Source organism: Anabrus simplex, chromosome 7 (genome assembly GCF_040414725.1).
Source record: "Anabrus simplex isolate iqAnaSimp1 chromosome 7, ASM4041472v1, whole genome shotgun sequence".
Lineage (NCBI taxonomy): Eukaryota > Metazoa > Arthropoda > Insecta > Orthoptera > Tettigoniidae > Anabrus > Anabrus simplex.
The window spans coordinates 130,385,612-130,399,397 of NC_090271.1; the positions used below are offsets into that span (position 1 = coordinate 130,385,612).

Genomic DNA, 13,786 nt, shown 5'->3' on the forward strand with positions numbered 1-13,786 from the left:
AGCAAGGGAATGCCTAGGAACAACTGTGTGTAAAGATGGGAAAAGGCGAACATCTTGGTGGAATGATGAAGTGAGAGCAGCCTGTAAACGTAAAAAGAAGGCTTATCAGAAATGGCTCCAAACAAGGGTCGAGGCAGACAGGGATTGGTACGTAGATGAAAGAAACAGAGCGAAACAAATAGTTGTTGAATCCAAAAAGAAGTCATGGGAAGATTTTGGTAATAACCTGGAAAGGCTAGGTCAAGCAGCAGGGAAACCTTTCTGGACAGTAATAAAGAATCTTAGGAAGGGAGGGAAAAAGGAAATGAACAGTGTTTTGAGTAATTCAGGTGAACTCATAATAGATCCCAGGGAATCACTGGAGACATAGAGGGAATATTTTGAACATCTTCTCAATGTAAAAGGAAATAATCATGGTGGTGTTGCAAACTGCCACGCTCATGGGGAGGAGGAAAATGATGGTGAAATTATGCTTGAGGAAGTGGAAAGGATAGTAAATAAACTCCATTGTCATAAGGCAGCAGGAATAGATGAAATTAGACCTGAAATGGTGAAGTATAGTGGGAAGGCAGGGATGAAATGGCTTCATAGAGTAGTCAAATTAGCGTGGAGTGTTGGTAAGGTACCTTCAGATTGGACAAAAGCAGTAATTGCACCTATCTATAAGCAAGGGAGCAGGAAGGATTGCAACAACTATCGACGTATCTCATTTATTAGTATACCCGGCAAAGTATTCACTGGCATCTTGGAAGGAAGGGTGCGATCAGTCGTTGAGAGGAAGTTGGATGAAAACCAGTGTGGTTTCAGACCACAGAGAGGCTGTCAGGATCAGACTTTCAGTATGCGCCAGGGAATTGAAAAATACTACGAGAAGAATAGGCAGTTGTGTTTATGTTTCGTAGATCTAGAGAAAGCATATGACAGGGTAGCGAGGGAAAAGATGTTCGCCATACTGGGGGACTATGGAATTAAAGGTAGATTATTAAAATCAATCAAAGGCATTTATGTTGACAATTGGGCTTCAGTGAGAATTGATGGTAGAATGAGTTCTTGGTTCAGGGTACTTACAGGAGTTAGACAAGGCTGTAATCTTTCACCTTTGCTGTTTGTAGTGTACATGGATCATATGCTGAAAGGTATAAAATGGCAGGGAGGGATTCAGTTAGGTGGAAATGTAGTAAGCAGTTTGGCCTATGCTGACGACTTGGTCTTAATGGCAGACTGTGCCGAAAGCCTGCAGTCTAACATCTTGGAACTTGAAAATAGTTGCAATGAGTATGGTATGAAAATTAGCCTCTCGAAGACTAAATTGATGTCAGTAGGTAAGAAATTCAACAGAATTGAATGTCAGATTGGTGATACAAAGCTAGAACAGGTCGATAATTTCAAATATTTAGGTTGTGTGTTTTCCCAGGAGGGTAATATAGTAAGTGAGATTGAATCAAGGTGTAGTAAAGCTAATGCAGTGAGCTCGAAGTTGCGATCAGCAGTATTCTGTAAGAAGGAAGTCAGCTCCCAGACGAAACTATCTTTACATCGGTCTGTTTTCAGACCAACTTTGCTTTATGGGAGCGAAAGCTGGGTGGACTCAGGATATCTTATTCATAAGTTAGAAGTAACAGACATGAAAGTAGCAAGAATTTATGCTGGTACAAACAGGTGGGAACAATGGCAGGAGGGAACTCGGAATGAGGAGATAAAGGCTAATTTAGGAATGAACTCGATGGATGAAGCTGTACGCATAAACCGGCTTCGGTGGTGGGGTCATGTGAGGTGAATGGAGGAGGATAGGTTACCTAGGAGAATAATGGACTCTGTTATATAGGGTAAGAGAAGTATAGGGAGACCAAGATGACGATGGTTAGACTCTGTTTCTAACGATTTAAAGATAAGAGGTATAGAACTAAATGAGGCCACAATACTAGTTGCAAATCGAGGATTGTGGTGACGTTTATTAAATTCTCAGAGGCTTGCAGACTGAACGCTGAAAGGCATAACAGGCTATAATGATAATGTATGTATATATGTATGTATTATTATTATAAGGATTATTATGAAGTACATATATCAAAACATTAGGATTACAATAAATCATTTTCAGTTTCAGGTAATCCGAAACTAGAATAAGGAAGTATTGTATTGTATTGTATTCTACTCCAAAAAGTGGTTATGCCTTAATAATGTAAAATCCTTTTTCCTTTTCATCACCTCTAGTAGCCTTATCCCTACTTTAAGGAATCCTTTGTTGTCTTTGCTGTCCATCTCGTTTGAGTGTTTTTCCTTATCTAACAAATCATTGTGATCAATGATTTGATTAATTTATATTTACATTGTTTATACTGACCACCTGACAAATTAATCTGAATTTTTACACGTGCTGACTGACTGAAACGCACCACAAAGTAAGATTGGTATTTGGGCCTTGTTTCAGTTGGATCTACCGCCTACAAAAAGAAGATGATGCTGAGAAGGAGAGAGCCGAATCCATTTCGAAAGAGAGATTCAGATACCTCACACCTGATTTTCTGGCGAAGGCAAATGAAGCTTTCGAGAGCGAAAAATTTTGACAAAAAGGCCTTAGTTAAAGATAATGTACATATTACCATTACGATTTCATCGATCGCCCCATTCGTTTATCACCAAATAAACATGTTGTTGTGTTGTATTGTATAATTTATATAATATTATGTTGTGTGAACGTTACCATTTCTGTAATGATATAAGGACAAATGAGTTGACATTAAAGTGCTTTATAACATATAGTATTATGACCTTTCCATCTTTTAATAGCACCTCTCAAACTTATTCGCACCGGGCGAGTTGGCCGTGCGCGTAGAGGCGCGCGGCTGTGAGCTTGCATCCGGGAGATAGTAGGTTCGAATCCCACTATCGGCAGCCCTGAAAATGGTTTTCCGTGGTTTCCCATTTTCACACCAGGCAAATGTTGGGGCTGTACCTTAATTAAGGCCACGGCCGCTTCCTTCCAACTCCTAGGCCTTTCCTATCCCATCGTCGCCATAAGACCTATCTGTGTCGGCGCGACGTAAAGCCCCTAGCAAAAAAAAATTAAAAAACTTATTCGTCTACTAATGACATTCCACGCTATTTCTCCACCGACAGCTCGAAATATTCTGCTTAAGTTGAACAGCTCGTCTTCTTACTCCCAAGTCTACCCAACCCAAAGTTTGCAACATATTTGTAACACTACTCTTTTGTCGGAAATCACCCCGAACAACCAGTGCTGCTTTCCTTTGGATCATTTCCAGTTATCATACAAATTAATCCTGGCGTGGGCCCCACACAGCGGAACCAAGAGGACAAACTGGGGCAAATATTCATTTATAGGAAGGGGAGTTAGGGATTGGAATAACTTACCAAGGGAGATGTTCAATAAATTTCCAATTTCTTTGAAATCATTTAGGAAAAGGCTAGGAAAGCAACAGATAGGGAATCTGCCACCTGGGCGACTGCCCTAAATGCAGATCAGTATTGATTGATTGATTTATTTATTTATTTATTTATTTATTTATTTATTGATTGATTGATTGATTGATTGATTGATTGATTGATTGATTGATTGATTGATTGATTGATTGATTGATTGATTGATTGATTGATTGATTGATTGATTGATTGATTGATTGATTGATTGATTGATTGATTGATTGATTGATTGATTGATTGATTGATTGATTGATTGATTGAAACCATACTCTACTTGAGGTCTTGCCAGAGACTTGTACGCTCCCTCATTAGTATTCTTACTACAACTCCTAAATACCCTTATAACCAAGTGTAGAGATCTGTAACTTCTACACCGTACACTATGGAATAGAAATAAGAAAAAGACTACTCGGTTTCAGACAATCGTCTTGATAACAAACAAATCTGTGAATGTGTATGCTGTTCGCCTACCAGCGAAACTAATACGCTACATCTTATTTACCTCACTCAAGTAAGTGAGGCTATTAAGATGTTCTATAAATATGGCACCTTATATCAGATGCCAAAACATCTTATTCAGTGTTTACCGCCAGGATTTTTATCTACGTACGCTGCTCCTTTCGTAGATGCTGTTTGGGACATCCTACCACTCCACAGTAAGATGCCAATCGATGTAGCTTCATGCAGACGCTATCGACGACATTACCAGCATCGAGGTGAAAACCGCATCGAATTCTATTGCGATGAAACCAATCCGAAGATTGTAAACTGTACAGTGTATGGATGAACTTTTCCCCTTCTTTTCAGTACCTGATAATGATTCAAAAAGGAACAAAACACATGGATGACATTAAGGTAAGAACTGCATCATCTTCTTTGCGATGCATAACATGCACTGTGTAACATATTTTGAAAACTTAATTTCATAAACAAAAAATGTTTTGTTTAATTTGAATGTTGCAGGGGGCATTACAGTTTGGAAGCATGCTACCACTTCGAGAATACAGCAACCTTGTCGGCAGCATAACCAAGACTGGTATATAACCAGTAGTGTAGTTTGTTTAATGTTGTAAATAATTACACAATAAATATTTCATTAAATTCAAAATGTTCAACTTATTGCATTCCCTTTGCCTACTTACTCGTATCGAAAATAGTCACACTTATAGCATCTATAAAGGCTTGAGTTGACTAGAGAGTGACCTTGATAACGAACAAGTCTAAACATGCATAACCATGTCGACGTAATCGCTGCATGTTATAACAGAATGACCTCAGTACGGCACGTGATCAGTTGCCGTCGGAGACAACTCTGGCACATGTGAACAACTAACCTGTAAGTAGAGATGTGATGAGCGGGAGGGAAGGGCATCTGACTGTAAAGATGAGCCAAATGAGAAGGAGGGGAGGGCATCTGCTCATAAAACTGGGCCAGATGAGGAGGGAAGGGTATCTGACCGTAAAACTGGGCGAGATGAGGGGGAGAGAAGGGCATCTGACCGTAAAACTGAGACATATCAGGAGGAGTACACTGCTAGGATGATGTTGAGGAGGAAGAAAGAGCATCTAACCGTAAAACTAGACCAGATGAGAAGGAGGGAAGGGGATGCGCCAGATGAGGAGGAGGTAAGAGCATCCGACTGTAAAACTGGTCCAGAACAGGAGGAGTACACTACTAGGATGATTAGGGCGAGGGAAAGCCATCTAGCCGCAAACTAGGCCAGATGAGGAGGGAAGGGCATCTGACCGTAAAACTGGTCCTGAACACGAGGATAACACTACTAGGATGATGAGGAGGGAAGAGCATCTAGCCGCAAAACTTGGCCAGATGAGGAAAGAAGGGTATCTGACCGTATAACTGGGCCAGATGACGAGGAGGGAAGGACAGCTAACCGTAAATCTAGGACAAATCAGGAGTACAGTACTACGATGATGATGATGATGATAAGGCAAAGGCATCTAGGCGTAAAACTTGGCCAGACGAGGAAGAGGGAAGGGCCCCTGACCGTAAAACTGGGCCTGAAAAGGAGGAGTACACTACTAGGATCATGGGGAGGAAGGAAAGGCATCTGAGCGTATAACTGGGTCAGATAAGGAGGAGCGAAGTGCATCTGACCATAAAACTGGGCCTGAACAGGAGGAGCACATTACTAGTATGATGATGAGGAGGGAAGGGGATCTGGTCATAAAACTTGGCCAGATGAGGAGAGAAGTGCATCTGACCGTAAAACCGGGCCAGATGACGAGGAGGGAAGAGTATCTAACCGTAAAACTTGTCCAAATCAGAAGGAGTACCCTACTAGGATGATGAGGAGGTGGGAAGGGCATCTAGTCGTGAAACATGGCCAGATGAAGAGGAGGGAAGGGCATCTGACCGTCAAACTGGGCCTGAACGGGAGAAATACACTACTAGGGTGATGGGGAGGAAGGGAGAGCATCTGACCGTGTAATTGGGCCAGATCAGGAGGAGTAGTGAGGTTAGGCCCCTCCAAAATAGCGTCTATGATGTTAGGCCCCTCCAAATGGAGTCCGTGAGGTTAGGCCCCTCCAAAATGGCGTCTGTGAGGTTAGGCTTGCTCTCGTACGCAAGCTCGGTATATACAGAACATGAAAATGGCGTCTGTGAGATTAGGCCCCTCCAAAATGGCGTCTGTGAGGTTAGGCTGGCTCTCGTACGCAATATCCGCGAACCACCATAGCCATCCTACTCAACTAGGGGTCAATGAACTCGTGGGAAAATGCTAATTCAGCGTTGAATCAGCACCCATTGTTTTAGAGTCGGCCTTGTCCTACTACTGCTACTAATTTGTTTCTTCACACTTGTGTTTTTACATCCAGAAGTGGTGCTTTCTCAATCCTACTGGAACGAACTGTGCCTGCTCCGTTGTACCCAATGCTCTTCAATCAAGAAATTATATAAAATTTTCAACTGCATACTCGCACATATTTCCAAATGCGTATCCACGGCAGTGACGGGACCTACTCGTGAGTAGGTATCACTCACCCAAATTATTAGCTGCTGAATATATTAAACAATCTGTAGCAGTGGCGTGCGATGAACACATTCGTTACTCCGGGTGTAAAAATTAATTAAAAATCAATTGCAGCTCTACCACTCTGTATCTCTCTCTCTCTCTCTATCTATCTATCTATCTCTCCAAAGCCAACATTACTATTTTATAAAATCACTCTGTACAACTAAGTGGAAATAAAACGAGCAAACAGATCAGGCATTAAATAAAAAAGTAAATACGTTAATTTATGTATTAAAGTATTTATTTATTATAACTCACCATAATAGGATATTTTTACGCCGCATATCGCACATATTTCCAAATGGGTATCCACGGCAGTGACGGCACCATCATAATTTCAGCTACAGCAAATTTTAAAAAATATATTTATAGTTCCATCCCCTGACGCTTCGGAATAGTACGGTCATGGATTTTACAGAAATATACGGGGAATAACTTTTTGCTTTTAACCTAAAAATACAAGAATACAAAAGATCAAAAGGTAAGAATCAAGGATACCATAAGTAAAAGTGCTCAAGTAAAAATCGGTGTACCCCAAGGAACAGTGTTAGGACGAATTCTTTTTCTGTTATATATCAACAATCTGTGTGAGCTAAACTGTAATGCAAAAATTAACTCATATGCTGATGACACAGCGGTCACAGTCACGGGTGAAACTTCGCAGGGAACCTTCAACTGAGCTCAAGAAACCCTATTCATAGTTCGGAAATGGCTAAACAACCACCCACTTACTTTAAATGAAAATAAAACAAAATTCCTCTGCTTCTCGCATAAAAAACAATGCAACCCTCAGACAAACTAACACTAAGACTCCATACGCGAACCTGCAAAAATACTGAAAGTTGCAACTCTTATACTTCACAGAAATCAGTAAATGTTTCATACCTAGGGAAAATTATAGACAGTTATATGAAATGGAATTTTCATGCATCAGATTTGATCATTAAACTTCAGAAGCTTATTTATGTATGTTACAGAATTAGAAATGTCATTTCAACAAAAGCCTTGAAGTCTGTATACTTTGCCTTAGTTCAACCGCAACTGCAATACAGAATTAACAGTTGGGGGTGGAATACTTGATTCACACTGGGATCAGGTAAATTCATGCCAGAACTACATAGGTAATGAAAGTTATTACAAGAAGCCACTGATGTCTCCAACATATGAACTGTTCCAGCAAAGCATGGCACTTAACATACGGCAGCTATTTATGCAGTCAATGACCCTATACATGCATAAAAACTTGAAGCTCTTCTGCAAATAACACAATTCAAAAGTTAGCACTAGGCTGCAAGACAGAACCAGAAGAAGTATTCCATGCCGGAACACTTTACTTGTACAAAGAAATCTAAGTTGTCTAGAGCCACTGATATACAATGCATTACCTGCGGACGTGATCAGTGGCAACCAGAATACCCTGAAGTAAAGGCTATTCACATGGCTCATTAACAATTATTAAAGAGTAAATGAACTTATACATTTCCGTTATAATACTCTTCCCCTTAAACCATGTCTCTCATTTCCAGCTTCTTGCTTATTATACCAACTGCAGGAAAAACGTTCCTAGAATTAGTACAATATCACCAAAATGCTAATGGCGTAAATTCTATTCACTAGATGCCATGATGTACATAATCTAGCTATTGTATTCTTGAAGCCCACACACAATTTTACCTTATGTGGGATTCACACCGTCGCTTTTACTACTTCTGTACGTATATGTATGATAGTGATGGTGAAAAAAAATGTTTAAAATATGTGTGAATGTAATTAGCAAAATTTAGCAGTATTTTACCGTCGCCGAAATTATACAGTTTCATTCCCTTACTGAGCGTAGGTACAGCAACGACAAACGTGGGTAAACATCCTCCACTACGTATACCACTGTTATATTCACCAAGATTGCCACAGAACCCGAGAAAACTCCACCTATAATCCAAGAGGAACGGTACAAAAATTCACAATATACCACCATTACAGGCAAACCCACTCGTACAGTGCAACCGAATAAAAAATATTTTATTTAGCGCTTGGCTCTGTGTTCAGGTTGGGCAACCTAAATATTTTTCTGCTTGCATCGAAAAACATGCTCTACACGCGCCATCAATGAATCGCTCCCAAAAACTTCATACATCCCAAAATTCAAAAATAAATACTTTTATTACAATTGATTTCATAAAATGGCTATTTCTATCAGCAAGACTATCTAAAAGTTTCTACATGTTTTCTCTTGTAGCGTCTGGTGTGTTAACTATAACAACTAACATGCACCCAAGCTAGCTGTCGTCCGACGTAAGATGCAGTTAACCTCGAGCAAGGCCAACAGCTATCACCCAGCCTCCCCAAGAGAAGGAGGCTTGAAGCTCATGCGACTTGAATTTCGCTGGTGTAGCTCCCTTTCGCGCTGGTAAAGTAACCCAGCTCGCTGGAGAGACCTGGACAATGGTAAAGCGAACGGGTTATCGAGACAGCTGTATTTGTCTTGACTTAGCTGTTTGCATTTTTAACTTGATAAAGAAACGTTCTAAGGAAAGAACCGAAAGATACGCCAATTCGTAAATAAATTCCGAGGGAGCATTGAAGCCCTGAACGCACTAGATACTAAGATAAGCATTCTAGATCTCCTAAACGAGCTCCTTACTATCGCGAGTGGACAAAAAATTGAGAATAGGATTCGAAAATAAACATTCTCATCTTGAAGCTGTAGAGTTTAAAGAACTTGTTAAGTTCTTGGAAAGACGTTGTCAAACATTGCAACTTTGTGCCTCCAACCTCTCTCCTATACTATAGAAAAAACCATTAGACAAGTTCAAAGTCATAAATCGTAGCTCAACAATCATACACTACTATGTCAAGGCAATGTTGCATTTGTTCAGCTTTACTTGTGCCTAGATTTTCTTAAATTAGACTGTGATGAAAGATTCAAAGTAATAACGGATAAAAATCTATGCAGCAATTGCCTGAGCTCATTCTACACTTGGAAGGCTTGCCCATCAAAATCATGATGCAGATTATGTAACAAATATCACCACGCATTGTTGCATCATGATACTGGCCATATATCGCCTCCTGCACATCAAAAGTATAATCCACAACAATTATCTTATCATTCTCTATGAAGCACATCCAAGAATCAGATATTTCTGAGTACGGCTTTAGTACGGATCAAGGACGGTCAAGGAAGATTCCATTCAGTTCCTTCCATACTGGACAATGATTCGCAGAGTAACGTTATATCCGAACGCATGGTGCAACAATTGAGACTGAAGAAAAAGACCAACGCCATAACACAGCCTTTGGTGAACTCACATCCAAACCAAACACAGCAGTGAATATTGAGGTTCACTCAACAGTCAACGATTATCACTACAACATGGATTGTTCTTCCCAGAGAAACCAGCAATATGCCTGGCTCACATTTCAATTACAAGGACTGAAACATTCCACAAGAATTCACTCTCGCTGATCCAGACTTTCACATACCTCGAGCTTCCAGCTTACTGACTGGCGCACACTTTTCTTGCAGCTCCTGAAACTCGGAAGAAAAAACCGACAAGGGTACCCGTACTTACAGAACACGCAGCTAAGATGGATTCTCAGAAGAGAATATTCACAAGTTAATCGGGAAAGAGATGACGAGACACCAAAAATATCGTTCTTCATCAGGTCTGATCTCAACTTAGAAATTCAAATTCAGAAGTTCTGGAGCCTCGAGGAAGTAAACCATGTCACACACTCACCCGAAGAGACGGAATATGAAGCCCATTCAAGGACACCACAAGAAGGGAAGAAACCGGAAGATTAATCGTATAGCTACCCATTTAAGGAGACTTGAAACTTGGAAACCCAAAGCAGACTGCCAGCCGAAGTTTTCATCTCTTATAAAGGAAACTTTAAGCTCAAGACGACCCTCGTCGAAATTACATTACCTGCACGAGAGAGTAGGTACCAGACCTTTGGACACATGACGGAACTTCAGTCAAAACCGGTAGAAGATATTAGATGCGTCATCACACTGTTTATCAAGCATTCTAGCAGCACTGCTAAAACAAGAGACGTATTTGAAGGATCAGCAAGGACGACAACTGTACTGCCTTAAAGGCCATCTTGATGGTAGGACCTACAATTCAAGAAGATCTGTGCTCAATAGTTATGAGATTCCGCACTCACAACATTGCCTTCACCGCTGATATAGAAAAGACGTATCGCCAGATAATGGTTCATCCTAAACATCGACACTTACAGTGCATCCTGTGGAGAGAACATCCTCAAGATAATCTGAAATGTATGCTCTTAACACTGTTACATACGGCACGTCTGCAGCATAATTTCTGTCCACAAGATGTCTCAAGCAATTTTAGCACTCGAAGAAGCGTCCGAATTCTTGAGAGCGGCCGCGATCCTCAGGCGTGACTTCTCTGTTGACGACTGCTTTTCTGGGGCAGATACCTTAGAAGAAGCCCTGGAGCAGCGAATCGAGTTACAACAGTTTCTCAGTCGTGCAGGGTTTCCTTTGTGAAACTGGTGTTCCAATAGCCCTGAATTACGGAACACAATCCCAGAAAGCTTACGAGAAACTATGCACTCGTTAACTGACACGGTTAGTGAGAATCTAAAGACCTTAGTGTTGACTTGGCATCCATTCACAGACAAGTTTCAAATAAACTGTAATGCAAATTTACAAATGATAAAGAGTGATACGACGTTCACAAAGAGAATGGCGCTCTCAACGATATCCTCGATTTTCAACCCACTTGGATTTATAAGTCCTGTAGTAATCAGCTTCCAGGTTTTCATGCAACTTCTCTGGCAGGAAAGGTCAGGATGGAATGAACCTTTACCAGTAAACTTACTGTATATGTGGTTGAAGTTATATAATCAGATCCCTGCGTTCAAGAGCATCAAGGTTCCAAGCTATACTCTCGCTGAAGGGAAAATCAAGTACATAGACATAGGTACATGGTTTCTGCGATGTTTCACTTACGTTGATGGCGGCTGTATTTACCTGAGATCTATAAACAACTAAGGTGATGTTCTTATCAGATTGTTATGTGCAAAATGGAGAGTCGCACCATTAAATCAAGTCTCAATTCCCCGACTGGAATAATTGTGTGGTACTTTACCGCTCTCACATCTCCTGAAGAAAACACTTGTATCTCTACATCTGTCACTCACTAGGATAGAGCTTTGGACTGACTCGACGAATGTATTAGCGTGGTTAGATGCGGGCCTCACTAAATGGAAGACGTTTGTAGCAAATTGGGTTGCAGAAATTCAGAGACTGTTCCCTCGAATCACTGATCTCATGTTAACTCACAGGATAACCCAGCAGATCTTGTCTCGCGAGGTATCGAACCAACCGGCATCAAGAACAACACGTTGTATTGGCACGGTCCAGCATGGCTATGATTAGATCCCTCAGCTTGGCCGAACTGTGCAACATAACGACTCATTTCTAAACACATTCTCTTCGTTGAACCGACTACTCAGGACGATTAGCTATTGCCTCAAATTTGCTTCAAACTGCAAGAGATAACCCGATGAACGCGACACGTCACCATTAAGGCCTCAAAAAATAATTAGTGCCCTCAATGTGCGTATCAAGGTTTTTCGAGCAATATCTTATTATGAAGTAATTCCATGCCTCGTGCAAGGAAAGACCTTTCACTCAGCTAGAAAAATAGGAATTTAAGCCCAACTCTGGACCAATATGGCTATCTTCGGGTTGGAGAAAGACTGTATAATATATTGTCTATCTCTTATGAAGCTAAACATCAACTTATATTACCTCCCCAGCACCACCTCGCAAAACTTATTATTTCAAGTGAACACCAAATATTAATCCACGCTGGACCCCAAATCCTGATATCATTATTGGTACGAGGAAGATATTGAATTCCAAGAATTCGGCAAGTCGTTAAATGTTGCATTCATTCATGCTTGCCATGCTGATTGAAATCAACAACAAATCAACAGAAGATGGAAAATTTTCCCAAGGAAAAGCATCCATTTTTGATAAGAATTGGAACACTGAGATGCAAACGAACAGGCAAGTCCTGCGTCGCCATCTTCACTTGCCTTGCCACAAGAGGTGTACATCTGGAAGTTGTTTCCGATCTTACAACGGATGCATTCATGGCAGCACTGCGACGTTTCATGTCACGCAGATAATGTCCATCAAATATCTACAGCGACAATGGTACTAACTTCGTCGGTGCTGCGAAGAAGCTGAAAGAAATTCAAACATTTCTGCAAGATTCTGATCAATAAAGAATCATTGTCGAAGCTATAGCTACAAAGGGGATCGCCTGGCATTTAATCCCTCCATCAGCACCACATGTCGGTGGAGTTTGGGAGTCCATGGTGAAATCTTTCAAGTACCCTACCATCTACGAAGAACTATGGGTAGCACGGTGCTTAGCCTTGAAAAATTAACTACCGTACCATTTCCTCCCAAATAGAGGCCTGTTTAAATTCTCATCCTCTAACAAGACTTAGCAATGATCCTACAAACTTATTTTGTTTAACCCCACCGCACTTCCTAATTGGTGAGCAAATTACTGCTCTTCCTGATCGTGACCTTATTCACTATTCCATAAATAGACTTTCCAGATGGCAACATCTGAAAAAGATGACCCAGGTCTTCAAAAGAAAATGGCACGGGGAATATATTAACACTCTGCAGCAACGGCACAATTTGTTAAGATACATTCTAATCTTCACATTGGAGATCTTGTGTTCGTTAAAATGACAACCTACCGCCTCTGCAATGGCGAATGGGCATAATAAAGTCGGTTCATCCCGGTGAAGACAACTTCGTACAAGTCGCCACTGTGAGAACAAACTCCGGTAACATAAAACGACCCACCAAGAACTTGTGTGTTTTGCCGAAGAATGAGCAAGAATACTAAACGTGTCTTCATAGTGATGTGATTTATTCCTTTATGAACACTATAACTACCTGTGTTATATGCTTATTCCTGAAATGAATTTTCTTTCTTCTTTCCTTCTCAAAAGGCCCATGCCTTTTGGTGGACGGTATGTTTGCGAATATTTTATTTAGTCTTGTGAACATTTGTGTTGGCATACATTATGAAACAGTTGAATGTTAATACATATTATATTTTAAGTTACATTCCCAACATTTGGCTTACCATATAAAAGCTGCTTCGTCCCTTATCTTCCGTAATACAGTATTATGGCTTCATCACATGAAATATTTATATCTCCATGACAAAATTTCTCCATCTTACATTCAGAGCTTTACAGAGAAGGCTAACTTTGCTAAACTGGTAAATTTATTACTG

General features: G+C 40.6%; 1 protein-coding gene across 1 annotated transcript in view; it reads left to right on the plus strand.

Moving 5' to 3' along the window:
• Window positions 1–2,763, plus strand: part of LOC136876970 (probable peptidoglycan muropeptide transporter SLC46) — a 159,367-nt gene extending 156,604 nt beyond the window's left edge. Inside the window, exon 9 of the mRNA XM_067150741.2 lies at window positions 2,432–2,763. Within this exon, the coding sequence (XP_067006842.1) occupies window positions 2,432–2,567 (136 nt within the window). The 3' untranslated portion in view covers window positions 2,568–2,763. The remainder of the gene's footprint in view (window positions 1–2,431) is intronic.
• The last annotated feature ends 11,023 nt before the right edge of the window (window positions 2,764–13,786 follow it).